Below are 17,069 nucleotides of genomic sequence, written 5' to 3'. Positions count from 1 at the left end.
TTTTTTTTATCCCTTCCAACTTGTCCATTTAGATCTCCTCCTATAAATATTTTCTCAGTCCCTGGTATGCCTTGTATAATACTATCCATATCTTCCCAAAATTGTCTCTAAAGATTTTCTGCTAAGCTGACTTGAGGAGCATAAGCACTAATGATACTTATTATCTCGTCCTAATATCATCTTGATTTTTATAATTCTATCCCCTACTCTATTTACATCAACAACGCTATCTTTTACGTTTTTATCTATAATAATTCCTACTTCATTCTTATGTTTTTCTTGTCCAGTGTACCAAAGTTTAAATCCTGATTTATCAATTTCTCTAACTTTCTCCCCCACCCACTTAGTTTCTTGAAGGCAAATTGTATTAATTCTTCTTCTGATCCTTGTGTCCACAATTTCCACACTTTTACCCGTAACTCCATAAGTGTCCATTCCAAGTTTCTAATCTAATCCTAGTTTCCTAAACTAACGCCTTTACCTGCTCACATCCAGAATGATGCAGGAACCCTCGCATATTTGACACCATACTCGGGCGCCAACATGGCGTGTCACTTTGGGGCGACGACCTAGTTCACCCTCGCCCACTTTTCACTACACCCAAGTGGTACAAGTGCAACGCGTCGCTCGTAAGGGACATTCCAGCAAATATTCGGTGAGGTATCATATCATAGTGATTTGACAAATTTTACGCTAGTTGTCAACTACCTAACGCAACTCTCCTCCTTTACCCGGGCTTAGGACAAGCTGCGTGTGAAACAATTAGGACATTAAGTGCATCACAAGCGGAGTTATATAATGTAAAATGAAACAAAATCCATAAAAATAATAAAAATTCTATAAAATGATAAAAAAAAAATCATAAAATGATAAAATTAATAAAAGGGATTTTTAGTATTTTTGGGCATTTTAGTTTTATTTAGGATACTTTAATTATAGTATAGTTTTAGTAATATTATTAGCATAATTGTTATTATAATTATTATCATTTTTGTAAGTAGCTTAGCCTCTTTCTTTATTTCTCATATCTCATTTAATATATTTAGTTTTTTCCTTATTTTATAGAACGTTGCCAAAATCCCAAAATAAGCTCAGATGAATGCAAAAAAATCCCAGGAAAATAGAAAAAATATAGAAAAGTCCAAAAAATAGAAAAACCACTTAAAATCAGGAAGAATGTTGATTTCAAACTTTGAATTAAAATAAAATTCCATTTAAGCCCATTAAGTTTAGATTTCATGTGAGATTGATCATCATATGTACAAACTAGGTGTTCTTTCTATATTTGCTTCTTTGGTTTTCTCTTTCTTTTCGAAGGGTTGATGATGGTGCCCTAGTATTTTTTATATTAAAAAAAAAAAAATTCCCTTCATTTCAAATTTCAAATTCGAACTTTCATTTAAAAATCACACCTTAGCTTACCTTCTTCATTTCAAATTTCAAAATTCAAAATTTCTTTCAAAAATCATATCATAATTTTCCTCCTTCATTTCAAATTCCAATCCAAGGTTTTAAAATCATATCATAACTTGCCTTCTTCATTTCAAATCTTAAATGTAGAAATTCTGAGGCCCTCTTTTCTTTCATTTCCTTTTAAAGCCTTATGACTATACAATGAAGACCTTGTGGGACATCCCTTCCATCCCAAACTCACACCACTGTTAGTGTTCGGTCTGGGCACAAGGGAAACATTCCCTCTTTCCTCCTTTTTTCAAATTCCTTCCATTTAAAGTCTTAAGGCTATACAATGAAAACCCCGTGGGCCATCCCTTTCGCCTAGAAATCATACCATTATAGGCATTAGGTTTGGGCGCACAAGGAAAACCATTCTATCTTTCCCTTCTTTTTGTTTCTTCTTCAATCTTGTTTCTTTAGGACAAACATTCAATCAATGATGACAATTGTTCTTAGAATGGATGTCGTAAGGTGCCTAACACTTGCACATAACTAGACTCCCGAACCCATTTATCTTTTTCATAGATCATTTTGGTATTATTCATTTTCTCCTTTCTACTAAAAGATAAAGTGGCCACTCAACTCCATCATTTTAGTATCCCTCCATCCAACCCTCGCCATGTTGCACTCCAATAGAAATCAGCGTCGACAAATAGCAAAAATAGATTTTAGGTGAATCAGGAGAAAGATTCTTGGTAGTAAGAAAGTTGGTGGTGAGATCAAGATGTTCAAATATCCGTAAAGAAAAAAAAGAATTTGATATAAAACATGGCAAAAATGTAGAAGCATAGAAAACTTTGAAAAGTATAAAAAAGCAAGAAAAGATGCAAAAAAGGCCATTAGTGAAGCTAAACATAGATCATATAATAATTTATATGCTATATTAGATATGAAAGACCGGGGAAAAAAACATATTTAAACTTGCTTGAGCTAAAGAAAGAAAGAGCAAGGACTTAGGTGATGTAAAATATATAAAAAGTGAAGAAGATATTGTCTTGGTTAAGGAGGAAGGCATAAAAGAAAGATGGTGAAGTTACTTTAATAAACTATTAATGAAAATCAAGTAGGCTTAAACTTAAAATTGACAAATGAGGAAAAGGCCAAAAATATTAGATTTATTTGCTAAATTAGAGTTAATAAAGTTAAGCTAGCATTAAAAAAGATAAAAAGTGGAAAATCTTTAAGACTGAATAACATCCCAATTGAAGTTTGGAAATGCCTCGGTGATAACAAAACTATATGGTTAACTAATTTACTTGGCACAATTATAAAAATTAAGAAAATGCTAGATGAATGGAGGAAAAACACTTTAATACCTATATACAAAAATAAAGGAGATTGCAAATTGTAAAGACTACTGTGGAATTTAACTTGAGAGTCATACAGTGAAACTGTGAAAAAGGATAGCTGAACAAAATTAAGGCTAGAAAATGAGGGTCTTAGAAAATCAATTTGGTTTAAATGCCTAGAAGGTCTACTACAGAAGCTATACATCTTTTAAGAAGACCAATGGAAAATTTTAAAGAAAAGATGAGGAACTTGAATGTGGTTTTTATTGTCTTAGAGAAAGCGTATGATAGGGTACTTAGAGAAGTTCTATGGTGGGTTTTAGACAAAAACAAGGGCGTACGTAGTAGGTATACTGATGTCAATAAGGATATGTATGATGGAGTAATGACCAGTATTAGGACAACAAGTGGAGAAGTTAGGGAATTTCCAATCACAATAAGTGTAAATCTGGGATTTGCTTTGGGACCATATCTTTTTGCCCTAGTGATGGATGAACTTACTAGGAGTATCCAAAATAAGGCTCCATTGTGTATGTTGTTAGTAGTTGATATTGCCTTGATTGATGAAACTAGAGGTGGAGTAGAATCTAAGTTTGAATTTTAGAGAGCTGTAGAATCTAAAGGTTTTAAGATAAGTAGAAATAAGACCCAATATATGAAATGAGATTTTTGTCATAGTAGGAGAAATATTGGAGGAGATAAAACTTGATGGTCAATAAATCAATAGAGATAAGTAAAAATAAGACATAATATATGAAATATAATTTTTGTCATAGCAAGAGAAATATTAGAGGAGATAAAACTTGATGGTCAATAAATCAATAGCACTAGTAGATTTTGATACCTTAGATCTATTATGCAAGGTGAATGAGAAGTAGAGTACTAGTGAGGAGTGAGCTAGTTGGTATAAGGGGTAGTAGAAGCAGTAAGGGTAGACCTAAAATAACTTGGAATAAGATTATAAGAATTTAGTAGCCCTAAACTTGTTGGAGGAAATTGCCCATGATCATATAAATTGGCAGAAAATGATTTATGTAGTTGACCCTACCTAGTGGGGCTCAAGGCATGGTTTGTTGTTGTTATTGTAATATAATTCATATTTTTTTAGTCAAATTAATAATTAAATTTTATGATAATTTATGAATTAAAATAATTTACATTTATTTGTAATCTCTTATAGTTTAAATTTATTTATTTCTATGCATGTAAGGCACTAACAAGAGTTATTAAAGGATGAAATATATGTAAATTTATCTTAAAATACGCTACTTAATATAAATATAATTATGAGTAGCTACATACTACTTATTTTACAAGTAATAATGTATATTACCTATATTATTTTTTGACATAGTCAATCAGTAGTTCAGTACTTTTGACTTTAAAACTTATACTGCTTAGAACTCATCAAAGCAGCACCTTTAAGCACTTAATGATAAGTAGTTCCAGTTTCGAGGTCAGAACCCTAGTTTATGCTTTAAAACATGTCTCAACAAAAATCTATTAATGACATCTTAAAGTTAAAAATTCAATTATCCCGTGTTTGGGAACTTGGAATTCAGACTATGGATTTGGATTTGTGTGCATTGGAATAAAATGCAACAAAAAATTATGCTGAAATTCATATAAACCTACACATCCAAATCTGAGGCCAAAAACCAAACACAACCAAGGTTTCCCATATAGCACAACACAAACATCAGCGATGAGGCTTGGCCTTATCTCTAAATTTTGTGGCTTGTGCATCAAGATAAAATATGGAACCTTCATAAAAAAGAATTGTATAAACAGTTGTAAAAATTTTGACACTTAGATCCTCCTGCCTTATGATTAATTGTGCACAAAAAAATACTCTTCAAAAAACATTAAGAATTTTATTTACTTGTCCTTTTTGCATGATACGTATACATGGATCCGCAATGTAATTGTTGGACATGTAGCTCAACTCTCTTTCTACTTCCTCCTGTTAAGTAACCTCAAAGATAGAAAACCTACAGAGCTTGTTGAAAATTGAAGAGGACATATTGAGACAAAAAGCAAGGAATCAATGGCTAAGTTAGGGAACAGAAATAACAAATTCTTTTCCTTGGTAGTAAAGGATAAAAGAGCCAAAGCACAAATCAGTTCCCTGGTGAAAGCAGATAGAAACAAAGCTGAATCAATGTCAGAAATCTCAAAAGAACTACTTGACTTCTACACTAGACTACTAGGGCAGAAAAATGAGGAAGTCCAACCCTGTCAAGTGCTGAGAAACATCCTGAAAACTTCAAGTAGGACAGCAAGGAAAAGAAACCTTGAGTAAACCTGTGGATGAGAAGGAAATTAAAATCAACTTTGTTCTCCTTTTCAGATGACAAAGCTCCAATCCCAGACTGCTTCAATGCAATATTCTTTAAGACCTTCTGGCATATTGTTGGATAAGATGTCATAGCAGCTATTCTAACTCTTTTTTGACTTCAGGATTCTAAATCAGTTAAGCACAACCCTCCAGCTACTAGTACCCAAGCGAAAACAATTCAAACTTCAAGGATTTCAGACAAATTGCATGTTGTAACCTAGTTTACAAGCGCATAACTAAAGTAATTGCCAAAAGACTGCTGTCCTGCTTGGGCTCCTTTGTGAGGTTGAACCAAACGGCTTTTGTGTGAAAGGCAGAAGTGTACATGATAATGTATTACTAACTCAGGAACTCGTGCAAAAGTACCACCTAAATTCAAATCCTCCTAAGCTTGCAATGAAGGCAGAACTAATGAGACTTTTGATTCTGTAAACTGGCAATTCCTGATACAGATGCTAAAATACATAGAAACCCCAACGAATTCCATTGGTTGGGTTGAAGAGTGCATATCAACTAGGGCTGTTCACGGCTCTGGTATCTGAACCAAATCTCTGTTTTCCAAACTGAACCGATCTCATAAATTCAAAGATTTTCTGAACCGAAACCAAACCAAATACTTCGGTTAACCGAACCCCGACGGTTCAGTTCAAATATTCAATCTGAACCGACTTGTCATAAAAAGTTTATAAATATTAATATTTTAAATAGAAAAAACGTTACAACTGGAGATAAATTCAAATTACCCAATCGATGATGAGGTGGGTGCCCTTTAATAGGTTCCACATCAATTTCAGATCATCAAAAGAAAGCACCCATAAAATAGCTACAATTCTTTTTTTGACAAGTTTACCTATAGATTTGGCAAGGTAGTAGACCTGGCAAGGCGGCAGTAAGTCGGAAAGGGGTGTGGGCAAATCTGGCAAGGTGGCGGCAATGGAAGTGGGCAGATTCGGCAAGGCGGCAAGGCCAAGAGCAAAAGGTGGGCTAAGGACTCGCGACTTGGCAACTACGCCAACTAGTTCGATGGCCAAACAAGGGAGTGGAGGCTGGAGGTCGTAGACATCTTGATCTGTATAGATCAGCAGATCTACTACTGCCTAGTGTCACTACTGGCCGATGTCGCTGCTCGGTGTAGGTGTCGCCGTCGCCGCTCGGTGTGGGCCGTGTGGCTGGAGAGTGGAGAGTGGAGTGGAGAAGAGACTGAGGTCTGAGATTGATGAGAGTCTCAAGATAGAGACACCAAGACGGACAAGTGGAGAGGAGACTGTAGAATGGAGATTAGGGCTATTCTTTTAGGGTTTGTTTTATTTTTTTTTATTTTTTTTATTTTGAGTTCTTATTTCAGTTAGGGCTGTTTTAATTTTTAATTTTTAAACATTATATAATTATATTAATATAGTTAAATATTTATATAATAATATTATAAATACATATAATTATATATATTATATATAATTATTAGTATCGGTATGGTTCGGATAATTGTCAGTTCGGGACCAACACAAACCGAAATCGAATGTATACCCGAAATTTTAAAAGTATCTTAATTGAAACTGAACAAAACAAATTGGTTAACTGAAATTTCAGTTTGGTTTGGTTTGGATTTTCGGATCAGATCGGTTTTCAGATATATATGAACAGCCTTAATATCAACACCTGATTACCCTAATGCTATGTATGGTTTAGAGGGGCTTTTCAAGGGGGAGAAAGGGATTAGAGTCATTAGACAAGGGGATCCAATATCACCCTAGTTGTTTGTGATGGTAATGGAGGTGTTCACAAGTATTGCAAGTTTGCAACATGCTAACACGTGGAGATACTAAATCAGTAGCCAGTATAAAATATATTCTCTACATATTCTATAAACTTGCAATGCTGAAGTGTATTGTTGAGAAGTCAGAAATCTATTCCTCTGGTGTCCCTGAGCAAAGAGTCGATGAAATTGCACAAATCTTCAGATTCTCCATAGACACTCCCTGTTAGAAATCTTGGCATGCCCCTGGTCTCAAAGAGGATGGGAAGCAAACTTGTAAGTTCCTTACTGAAAAGATTACAGGGAGAATCCATTCATGGACACATAGTATCTCTTCTATGCTGGGAGACTGCAGTTAATCAAATCAATTCTACAAAACAAACAGGACTACACCACTACTAGTCTGCAGCCTTCTCTTACGAAAAGATGTCATCAGAGAAATAGAAAAGAAATCTAAAGCATTTTAATGGAAAAGAAATGGCTGGAATACACATTGATGCAAGGTGAGATGACAAGATGTTTACAAGCCCTATGATGAAGGGGGTCTGGGCTTGAAATTTCTCCCTGAATGGAGTGAAGCCTCGGCCATAAAGCTAATCTGGTCTCTATGCACCTCTAAAACCTTCCTATGGTTTGTATGGATCCACACACACAAAATCAACGAAGAAGTTCATGGGCTAACAAGACTTCTACAGGAAATACATGGGCATTAAAAAAAAATCCCAAAGGCTAGAAGCAAAACAAACGATAAGATCAAAAGGAGAACGGAATGGGGAAGCAAAATCTCTCCTACATGATAATTGCACCCACATAGTCCCCTCATTGAGTGCTCTGGCCACCACCTGCAGGTTGAGTTTGGGGTTTCTATAAATGCTAAGGTGGCTGAAAATTTGAAAGAAAACAAGTGGGTCTGGACCAATGTGCTACAATTCAAAAGCAGCATCAATACTATGCCTAACAGTGCTAATGAAGACAAGAGTGTACTGGAATTTGAATCCTTTAGGAACCTTAACCTTTTTCTCAGCCTGGAATAGCATCAGAACTAGAAAGGACAAGGTCAGATTGGCCCATACAATTTGAACTAAGCATAACACACCAAAGCAATCTTTCATTGCTTGGCTTGCTATCCAAAACAGACTGATCACCCTCAACAGACTTGTTTCTTGGGGGAAGTCATCTGACATAAACTATAGAATGTGTGGACTGAACCATGAAACAAGAGATCATCTCTTTTTCGCTGCAACCATATTCAACAAATATACACAAAAATTGCCCTGGAACTGAAAATTCAGGCTGCACCTACAGATTAGAATGAAAACATGGACAAGCTATAAAATTTTGGAACTATCCCTTTTGAGGAGCTATGCAAGATACTTGGATGTCAGCTATCTACCACATCTGGAAGGCAAGAAACTGCCTTCTACATGAAAACATTCAATGTGACATTGAAAACAGATTACACGTCCCAAAAGCAGTCTCTGACATCAAAGCAAAGTGCTTGGAAATCTAGAAACTCAAGACCCTTCTTGGACAACTATGAGCCGCTTCTGTTCCTTCTGTTTGCATTCGATAAGCAGTTGTGAGGGTAAACTACCCTATAGTTGTACTCCTCTACACTAATAAAAAATTATCCTTACACTGTACCCAAAAAAAAACATAGACAGGTGGAAAACCTGGTTTAGGAACAAATGTAGATGAGGATGAGAGCTTGGATCAATTGAGACTTCAAAAAGTGGAATAAACACATTATCCAAAATATTCTGAAAGGATGTAACGATCCCCATTTTTTTGTACACATTGTAAAGTCGCGGCAGCTGCACATGGACATCAAAATAGAATATTTTAAGCTCATTATTTTAACAAAAACATACAAGTATAATAAGCGATTAGAAAGCAAATTATTCTAATGCATAATAAGAAGACGACAAAAGTTGATGACTGATGAGCATATGCTCCCCTAAACATGGATGCAACATGAAGTATGAACTCATTCAGACCTCCTTCCCAGTTAAATGTAAAAAGAGAGTAATATATTGATTTTCCCAAACACATTAATCACCACTTAGGTCCAAATATAAATGCAATCACAATCTTCAGTTAGGACAATTTTTGGGAAAAAATTGCTACTACTGTATCTATATTCCAGAAAGCATTGCTGTAGTATAAGTACATTTCATTTTTTTCCCAAAAATAGTTCACCATTTAAGGGTTGAATGCAACCAAATGTTTAAAAATCATCTTCACATCTGTTAATTTTGCCATGCAGAGCACATAGGCCGGCATCCAGTTAAGTGCTGGGCATTCAACTACAGAAGTAGGCTATGAAGGAATGATAACATATGCTTGATGTTGTCTAACACTCTGCTAAATATGCATCTTCTGCCCAAGGCCATCTGCCAAGGGACAAAGGAAAGATTTTATAGTTGGAGATGCCAACATACTAAACAACAACAACAACAACAAACCAAACCTTAAGTCCTACTAGGTGGGGTCGGCTGCATGAATCATTTTCTACCAATTTACGCAATCATGGAAATTTTCTCTAATAAATTCAGGACTATTAAATCCTTACTCATTATCTCATTCCAAGTAATTTTCGGTCTACCCCTACCCCTTCTACTACCCCTCATAGTAGCTAGTGCACTCCTCCTCACTGGCACACTATTTGGCTCATATTGCAAACACCCAAACCATCTGAGTAGTCCCTTCCTTATCTTATCTTTCTACAAGAGCTACACTCAACTTTCTACGAATATGTTCACTTTGTAATTTAACTATACCATTCATCCACCTTAGCATTCTCATCTCGGCAACTTTTACTTGGGATATGTTGTTTATGGGTACCCAAGATTCTAATCCACATAGCACTTCTCTATTTTACCGAACTTGCTTTTTAAACTCTATGCATTACATCTTCTTCAATTTCTCTTTAAGTTTGCATAATAGATCCAAGGTATCGAAATGTACTCATGATATTGAATTCTTGACCATCAAGTTTAACCTTTTCTCCAATATTCCATTACACTTCATATATTCTGTCGTATTTCTACTTATTCTAAAACCTTTAGATTTTAAATCTTCTCTCCATAATTCTAACTTAGATTCTACCCCACCCCAAGTTTCATCAATCGAGACAATATCATCTGCAAACAACATACACCATGAAACATCATTTTGGATACTCCTAGTAAGTTCAAATCATCACTAGAGTTAAGAGCTCAAAGCAGATCCTTGATGTACACCTATTGTGATTGGAAATTCTATAGTTTCTCCACCTATAGTCCTAACGCTAATCATTACTCCATTGTATATATCCTTAATGATATTAGTATACCTACTAGATATGCCCCTTTTTTCTAAAATCCACCACAGAACTTCCCTAGGTACCCTGTCATATGCTTTCTCGAAGTCCATAAAAAACCATATGCAAGTCTCTCTTTCTTCCCCTAAACTTTTCCATTAATTGGCTTCTGAAATAGATCTCCCTAGCTTAAAACCAAATTGATTTTCTAAGACCCTTATTTCTAACCTTAATTTTTGTTCAGCTTTTCTTCCCCATAATTTCATTGTATCTCATGAGTTTAATTTCATGATAGTTATTAGAATTTTTAATATTTTTTTTATTTTTGTAAATAAGTATTAAAGTGTTTTTCCTCCATTCACCTAACATTTTCTTAATTTTTATAATTATGCTAAGTAAATTAGTTAACCATATAGCTTCGTTATCACCTAGGTGTTTCCAAACTTCAATTGGGATGTTATTCAATCCTATAACTTTTCTACTTTTCATCTTTTTAATGCAAACTTGACTTTATTAACTTGTGCAATAAATATCATAATTTTAGCCTTATCCTCATTTGTCAATTATAAGTTTAAGCCTTGAACTTGATTTTCATTATAGATTATTAAAGTTACTTCACCAATTTTCTTTTATGTCTTCCTCCTTAACAAAGACAATATCATTCTCACTTTTATATATATTTTACATTATCTAAGCCCTTGCTTCTTCTTTTTTCTCTAGCTCAAGCAAGTTTAAATACATCTCTTTTCCCTTCTTTTATATCTAATCTAGTATATAAATTATTATATGATCTATGTTTAGCGTCATTAATGGCCTTTTTTGCATATTTTCTAGCTTCTTTATACTTCTCCATGCTTCTACATTTTTTGCCATGTTTTATACCAAATTATTTTTGTCTTTAGGGCTTTTTGAACATCTTGATCCCACCACCAACTTTCGTCACTATCCGAGAATCTTCCGCTCGATTCACTTAAAATCTCTTTTGCTATTTTTTAATAGAACTAGCTATCCTACTCCAAAGTGTGTTTGTGTCTACACCATCCTCTACTATACAATCACCATCTTTGATCATTTGATGTTTAAATTTTATTATATTTTCTCCATATAGGTTCCACCACCTAGTTCTCTGACACCGATTTATATTATCCTTTCTCTTCCATTTTTTAATACATATATCTAAGACCAAAACTTTATGTTGTGTAGCTAAGCTTTCACCTAAGATAACTTCACAATCCTTGCATGATAAATAATCTATTCTCCTACTTAAGAAAAAATCTATTCGACTTTTACTTTGTCCACTCATGAAGGTTATTAAGCATTTAAGTGTTCTTCTCTTTTCTTAAAGCAAGTACTCATTGTAATAAAATTATATGACATGGCGAAATCTAAGGTCATAACCCAAACTCATCTTTATCTCCATATCCATGTCCTCCATGCATCCTCTTATCACCTTTATTATCCTTTCCAATGTGTCCATTCAAATAAGCTCAACAACTCCTATAAATATTTTCTCAGACCTTGATATCCCCTGTATTACTATCCATATCTTCCCAAAATTATCCTTTAAGTTTTTTGCTAAGCTTGTTTGAGAAGCATAAGCACTAATGGCATTTACATTTATTATCTCTTGGCCTAAGACCATCTTGATTTTTATGATTCTATTACTCTTTGAAATCTACAACACTTATCTTTTTAAGTCTGTCAACAATGATTACTATTCCATTCTTATGTTTTTCTTTTCTAGTGTACTAAAGTTTGGATCCTAATTCTTCAATTTCTCCAGCTTTCTCACCTACCCACTTAATTTCTTGAAGGCAAATTACGTTACTTTTTTCTTCTAATCATTTTGTCCACTATCTCTAGGCTTTTACCCATAAGTGTCTCTATATTCCAAGTTGTTAATCTAATCCTAGTCTCCCTTGAACTAATTTCTTTATTTGCCCAAGTCCAGAAAAATGTGGGAACCCTCGCATATTTGACAATATACTCAGGTGCCGGCACAGCACATCGCTTTGGGGTGACGACCTGACCCACATTCGCTACACCCAAATGGTATAAGTGCAACGCGTTGCTTGTAGAGGATGCCCAAGAAAATAATCGAAGTGATTCATATCATAGTAATCTAACAAGTTTCACACTTGACTGTTTGCTACCTAACGCAACCCTCCTCCTTTATCCGGGCTTGGGACCAACTATGTGAAAAGATTAGAACATTTAGTGTGTTACAGATGGAGTGAGAAATAAAATTAAATAAAACATTTAAAAGAGAATCTATTTGTTGCATATTGAATTAGATCTATGTAGTTTGTAGGTAGATCAAAATGAGTCAATTAGAGTAAAGAAGCAGCATAAATAAACAAAGAAAAATTATTAAAATAAGATGAAGACATTTATTTTAAAAAGACTAAATTCTATTTGCTTCTAAATTTGTCATGTTCTTTAAGTTGTCAACAATTCCTATACTCCAAAGAACATGGAATGATAAAAGCATTGGGATCCTCAAAAATTATTTTGTAAAATTACAAAGAGGAATGCACATGTAAACAAAACTTTAGAATTTAAAGGGGCATCCACATAATTATTTGACTAGTTCTCTAAAACTTCTATCAAAACAATTTAGGGCCCATTTAGTTGTGGAAAATATTTTCCATTATCTATCTTTTAGTTTTTCAAAGAATTATACAAATTTTAGCTTATTTTTTAATTTTTCAAGATCTGATTTAAAAAGGTATAAAATCTTTAGTTTGATTAAATGTGCAAAAAAAATTTTCAGCTTTTATTACTGAATTTTTGAATAATCATAAGAAACACAGCTTGTTTTCCAATTTTTCAAAATTTATATAAAGTCATATTCGGAATTATGGACTTTGGGGCTTGAATTTGGATTTGTATGGATTTAGAAGAAACTCTATACATAATCCACACTAATTAAATTCTAAGATCTGAATACCATACTACCAAACACAAAGAGTTAGAAATCTAGAAAAATAACAAAAAGACATTTTCCAACTTTTCTATATAAATTTGGAAAATTAGAAAACAAGGTGGCACTTTTGTAATTATTTGAAAAATCAGAAATGAAAAATAAAATTATTTCCACAAGCAAATAGTGCCAAAACTGTTTATTATTGCTCATTTATCACATTTAACTGTTGAGAAAATGAAAAATAAGCTTTTTTTTTCGGGAAACTAAAATGCAAAATGAAAACTGTTTTTTCCACAACCAAGCTGTCACATTTCCCCTTCATCCCTGCCTCTGCCCATGCCCTATCAGATAGGTCCTCATGCAAAATATTCCACAAACAAAAATTGCTATGCTAAAAGACAAATATAAAAAAATTATGGATGATCTCATTTTTATAATTTTAATCTGACACTTCTTCAGAAAAAAAAAAAGCAAAAACAAAAACAAAACAACTCACTTATCAGAAAGAAAAGACTGGAAATATAGTGGTCAAAATCATCTAATTGTCAAAATAATAATGCTACACTACCAGACTCTATAGCAAGACTTTTACAGTTAGATAATTCTGAATGTTGGCAGATACCCATTCAATGCAGTTACCAAGGAAGAGTAGTGTCAACATAATGCATTATTTGGCTACAAAGTCTGGGTGTAGGATCTGGAAGCAGGGCATTTTCCTCATCAAAATCCTCTGATAAAGAACTCTTAGGTAGGGAACATATTGACCAATGTCAAGGCAGATGATATGCCAAGGAAGGCTAAAGCATTCAACTAAAGATATTCCCTCAAGGGTTTTCATTCTAATTCGTAAACAATGAAATCAATTCTATGAAAACATAAGAAAATATCCCCCACCTCCACCTCCTTACTCCATGCCTACTAACATATTTTTCTTAAAAAAATATTTCACTTCTTAAAGCACCAAAATCCAAGTAGCTGCTTAAGAAAGAGTTTTATGGGACAAGACCATTATCAATCATGTTATACTCACATTCAAACGAAATGGGACTCAGAATGTTGAAAATAACATTACTTGGATATGGATGCAAACCCTAACTAAAACATGTCAATACGCGTACTGATTGTCGATTGTTTTGTGCATTTTGACATTTTCTAATGAGGTCCTTCTATATTATTCAAAAAAAGAAAAAAAGAAAAAATATGTGTAGCCAAGTTCATTGACAAATTAAAAAAGAGAATAATTAATAGGTGGAAATTTGGATTTCATCTTTTAAAACATGCAGCAAATATGTTTAGTTAAAGGCAGGATATCAAACTGATTCATGTAAAGTTAATTGACTTTTTTAATCCAAAAGCAGCAAATTAAGGTTGGCATTTAGTAGACCAGAGAACGTCTGTGGATTCTGCTTGCAAAAACATGAAACGTCAGCATAGTGAATAGACATCCAACTGCATGAAATTCTGCAACTAATGCTAAACAGAGAAACATCTCCAGCAAGATGAAATACCTGAATAAACCAAACAGCATTCTCACTATAGATTGCATTGTTAACAACCCAGCTTGCAAGCTGGTCCCATTCACTTTGTTTTCTTCCATATATGGACAATCTGTACTCCGCCATCTGCAAATCATACAATGATAAATAGATATTTAAAAATATATATCTACTGAATAATCTGGTAAACATAGAAATGTAAGGGAATCTTCTGTATTCTTCTATACAGACCAAGATTTAAAAGCCAAACAGCGGAGATAAAATTGAAACAAAGAGTCTGTGAGCATAATTATAAAATTATTATATGAAACAAGTGGTCAGCATGGGAACTTATGAGTAAAGTATCCGTGAAAGGCACACACTAATGTCATGCAACTGAAAGGACACAGTAATAAAGCATTTCAATATGATACATGTATCTATTAAAATCCGCAACATGACAAACAAGGACTTCCCCATTCAAGGAGAAAATTAAACTTTATGAATGACATCAAAATGAAGAAAAATTCCAACATTGGCTCAACAACAACAAAACCAAGCCCTTAGTCCCACTAAGTGGGGTCGGCTATATGAATCATTTTCCGCCAATTTATGTAATCATGAACCATTTCTTTTGAAAGATTCAAGGATATTAAATCCTTACTCGCTATCTCCTCCCAAGTTATTTTAGGTCTACCCCTACCCCTTCTACTGCCCCCCACAGTAACTAAGTTACTCTTCCTCACAGGTGCACTATGTGGCCTACGTTGCAAGTGTCCATACCATCTGAGTCGTCCCTCCCTTATCTTATCTTCCATAGGAGTTACACCTAACTTGCCACGAATATGTTCATTCCTTAATTTATCTTTCAATGTTATACCACTCATCCATCTAAGCCAACATTAGCTCACCTAAACTATAATTTCTTTCCCTATGGAAACCACCTCTTCCACAATCAAGGACTAAAATTTTGGTTTGGATGGAAATTTCTAGGGTCTCAATCATAGTTACCAGAAAATGCCAACACCCTAGCAAACCGGGTACTGGCATGAATGTTCCGAAACATGGTACATTTTCGTTCCATGGTAAATCTACCGATCCAAAGTTTTAATTCAATATTTTTCCCATAAGATAGCCTTTTATTAGTTAAAAGCGGGGTATCATCACATATTATGTCTATTTCTATCATTATTAATCTATTCCACAATATAAAACTCTTATGGAACATTGGAAAAGACAATATAGCTCATGAGAGGATACATGGAGCTGCTGGATATGGAGATAGAAATGAAGCCGGTGATAAAATTTTAGATTTTTCCATATCTTATGATTTGGTTATATTGAATACCTGCTTTATAAAAAGAGAAGAACACTTAACTTTCAAGAGTGAACAAAATAAAAATCAAATAGATTTCTTCTTAACTAGGAAAGGGGATTGTCTATCTTGTAAGGATAGTAAAGCTATTCCAAGTGAAAGTTTGACTACATAACAAAGAGTCCTAGTATTATATATATATATATATATATATATATATATGCTAAAAAATGGAAGCAAAAGAGCAACATAAATTAACACGAGAGGAGTAGGTGGTGGATTTTACAGGGAAAATTGGAGAAAATATAGTAATATTCAAAGATAAAATGAACAAAGAGTGTGATAGGAAAAAAGGGAATAAAGTAGATGCAAACACTATTTGGAATAGAATGGCTAACTCTATCTGATTGGAAAATAGTGAAAAAGGTAGATGCGAATACTGTTTGGAATAGAATGGCTAACTCTATCATTAAGATAACAAAATATATTTTAGGTAAGTCCAAAGGAAGATACTCGAGTAGCAAAAAAATTGGTGGCGGGATCAAGAAATTCAAAAAAATTTGAAGACAAAAAAAAAATGCGTATAAAACATGGCAAAGTTGTAGGAGTTTAGAAAACCTTGAAAAGTATAAAGAGGCAAGAAAATTGCTAAAAGACCTTTAGTGAAGCTAAACATAGAGTTTAAGATACTTTATATACTATACTAGATCCAAAAGAAGGAGAAAAACATTTATAAGCTTATTAAAGCTAGAGAAAGAAAATGAAAAAGATTTAGGTAATGTAAAATATACAAAGGGCGAGAATGATAATGTCTTAACTAAAGAAGAAGACATAAAAGAGATGTGGCAGAGACACTTTGATAAGTTGTTTAACGAAAATCAAACTAAAAAATTGAACTTGGAAGTGACAACTAAGGAAAAAACTAAAAATCGGATATTTATTTGCAAAATTGGAGTCCTTGAAGTTAAGCTGGCTTTATAAAAGATGAAAAGCGGGAAATCTATAGGACCAGATAACATACTAATTGAAGCTTTGAAATGTTTAGGAGATAAAGTATATGGTTAACTAATCTACTCAACACTATTATAAAAACCAAGAAAATGCCAGAGGAATAAAGGAATAGCACATTAATACCTTTATACAAAAACAAAGGCGATATTGAAAATAGTAATAACTTACACAGAAGTAAGATTATGAGTCATAGGATGAAACTATGA

The 17,069-nt window shown here is 33.7% G+C and overlaps 1 protein-coding gene across 1 annotated transcript in view; it reads right to left on the bottom strand.

The window, feature by feature from the left end:
• Positions 1-17,069, bottom strand: part of LOC131144506 (AMP deaminase-like) — a 60,471-nt gene that overhangs the window by 23,393 nt on the left and 20,009 nt on the right. The window contains exons 11-12 of the mRNA XM_058093205.1: positions 14,571-14,684; positions 8,509-8,649 (exon numbers count right to left, since the gene is read on the bottom strand). Coding sequence (XP_057949188.1) covers positions 8,509-8,649; positions 14,571-14,684 — 255 coding nt within the window. The remainder of the gene's footprint in view (positions 1-8,508; positions 8,650-14,570; positions 14,685-17,069) is intronic.

The sequence above is a fragment of the Malania oleifera genome, chromosome 12 (assembly GCF_029873635.1).
Source record: "Malania oleifera isolate guangnan ecotype guangnan chromosome 12, ASM2987363v1, whole genome shotgun sequence".
NCBI lineage: Eukaryota > Viridiplantae > Streptophyta > Magnoliopsida > Santalales > Ximeniaceae > Malania > Malania oleifera.
The sequence above is the reverse complement of the archived record's forward strand: the minus strand, read 5'-3'. Positions and strand labels throughout refer to the sequence as shown.